A 2,491-nucleotide genomic window follows, 5' to 3' on the forward strand; every position below is an offset into this window, starting at 1 on the left:
TGGAAATTGTCTTTATATCAATATCGAGCAATAATGTACGCGTTCCTCAGACGACAACTGGAAGAAAAATGCATATCCCTTCAACTCGGTAACACATATAGAATAGAATTTGTTATTTCAGCGTTTATAGCCAAGAAGAAACTTGGTTTACAATGTTTACATTTTTCCTTAACCTCACTCATCCATCCACACCTAACATCTATTTATGACTAGACGCCACTCGCTATCACTGTATCTTTGTATTAATACATATAAATAATAACACATATAAATAATTTAGTTAGATAAATGTCTATGATATATGTAATGATTTTTCCCTGTTAATACTTATGTTTATACAGAAACGACACCGGCCGAACCCGCTATAAGTATGAATATTAGTCCGAAATTTTTGAAAGTTCTACAATTGTCGTTTGAAGTAAAGTACATGGATGAAGACATTACCCTTACTGAGAAGAGAGACAAAATCAAAACGATAGAGGAGAGAATGGGTGTATTATTGTATCATAATGTAATCCAACGTGATGTTCCAACGGATCCAAAATTTGATGATATTGTTGCTTTAGCGACAGCTTATTACAACGTAGGCTTGAAATATGGTATTTATACGGATACTGACGATTTATCTAATGCTGTACAGTGTTTTTCAAGATGTGTGGACATTTTAAAAGAAAAAATATCGGACCGTAAAGCTATATTGACATCTATAGGCGCGCTTAACGAATTGTATTCAGTTCATGAGAAAATGGACAAAAAGACTGATAGCGCATTGAATACACTGAATAGAGCATTGAAAATATATATGACATACACACAGGAGGAGAATTATCCCGATCCCATCTGCATAGCAAGTTTTGTTGGTATTAAAGAAGAAGAATCGAATCCTAAAATTATCTTGAACACTTTACATCATACAACTTTACAGAACTTAAGACTTCAATATCTTATAAGGCCGATAGATAAGCACCTATTTGTACACTACCTGAACAAGGAATTAAACACACGATTGACAGACATAGTATCTAACGAAACAAAATTTGATGAAAAATGTCTTGATATGGCCTTAACTTTATTTGAGCTTTCTAGATACTTTCTAGCAAACGGTCGTTTCACTGAAGCTAAAAGTCACATTGCTATTGGAGATTATGTAATATTCAGACTTACTGCAGAGTTATTGAAAGCGGAAGAGAAGGAAAGGAGAGGAAAGAAAGGAAAGAAAGCTTGCTATGCCATTGCTGTTAATGCTAAATCTTGGGGTTCCTATGGAGTTTCTCTTTTACGTTTCTGGATGGAACAATTCTCACAAAATAAAGGAAATCACAAATCTTCTGAGATACAAGATCTTATGTCAACATTAGAAATAAAATCTGAAAAATCAAATTTAATATTTTCTGACTTGTTAGAAAAAGAATTGGAAGGTATGAATATTCAGTTTACAGAAACATGTATATTAAATTTGGCTGATGCCAAATCGGTTTTTATAAAAACTTTGAGACAATTTGAAAAGGCGAAAGAACATTTTACTCCAGACACTGACACTGTAACTTATGCAAATATAATACTTGAAATTTCGGATACATATAAATATTTAGCAGGTTTTGAAGAACAAAGAGATAATCAAATAAAACTACATAAAAGGCGAGTAAAATTGTTAGAAGACGCTGGTAAGAAATTTCCTACAATAATTAAGGATGATACAGAATTACAAATTTACAAACGGATTTGGTACGAAGTGGTGACTTCATGTTCCATGGTTATGGATTTAATGGTCGAGAAAACGTATTACGACGGATTATTTAAAGAGGTGTCAACAAAAGCCGATCAATATATGAAAATGCTCGCAGAAAATAGTGGTTTTTATTTAAATACGGTTTAGACTTTTTTAATTTTTAATTTTAATTAATTTTTAATTTTAAGATTTATACGTTTCTCATTATTTGTAACTTTATATTATTAGAGAATATTATTTAAATGCATGCCATTAACGTATATGAATTATATAAGGAACATGATTTATGATTAAAAGTTAAAAGAATATGTTTGATTAATTATCTGAATTAAATTTGTCTGAGAATAAATAATTTTTGAATTGAGTCATGTTCCTTAATATTTTCATATGATAGACATATGTGTAAGAATATCATTCCATCATTTATTTACGTATTTTTATAATTGACAATAATATACAATAATATGAGAATATATGTTATGTACATTATGTACAGTTATATATATAAGAATATTTTTATTATATTAAGATCATATATAAATAGTATAATTTATATATACATATATATATATAATCTTAAATGACATAAATTATATAAATATATAATCTCGTATATAAACGAATTGTAAAAATTATCATTGCTCATAGAACTATGTGAAAAGAATATTAAGTAAAGAAATTGGAATTTTTTAGTAATTTACTCTATTTGTTTATTAAGCAATTTGAAGACAAATATATTTTCTATAGATTTAAATGCATTAA

At 28.8% G+C, this 2,491-nt stretch overlaps 1 protein-coding gene across 1 annotated transcript; it reads left to right on the forward strand.

The window, feature by feature from the left end:
- The first annotated feature begins 8 nt into the window (after window positions 1-8).
- On the forward strand, window positions 9-1,876 carry LOC112464331 (KIF1-binding protein homolog). The gene is made up of 2 exons (XM_025031274.1): window positions 9-88; window positions 342-1,876. The coding sequence occupies exons 1-2, from the start codon at window positions 34-36 to the stop codon at window positions 1,874-1,876; spliced, it is 1,590 nt and encodes a 529-aa protein (XP_024887042.1). The 5' UTR covers window positions 9-33.
- The last annotated feature ends 615 nt before the right edge of the window (window positions 1,877-2,491 follow it).

Source organism: Temnothorax curvispinosus, unplaced genomic scaffold (genome assembly GCF_003070985.1).
Source record: "Temnothorax curvispinosus isolate PA1 unplaced genomic scaffold, ASM307098v1 QBEX01014092.1, whole genome shotgun sequence".
Classification (NCBI taxonomy): domain Eukaryota; kingdom Metazoa; phylum Arthropoda; class Insecta; order Hymenoptera; family Formicidae; genus Temnothorax; species Temnothorax curvispinosus.

What these genes read in the sequence shown, in the direction of transcription:
- LOC112464331 (XM_025031274.1), top strand. Translation starts at nt 34, where the DNA reads ATGTACGCGTTCCTCAGACGACAACTGGAAGAAAAATGCATATCCCTT. An exon ending in ATGCATATCCCTTCAACTCG is followed by an intron (nt 89 to 341) that starts GTAACACATATA and finishes ATGTTTATACAG; the next exon opens with AAACGACACCGGCCGAACCC.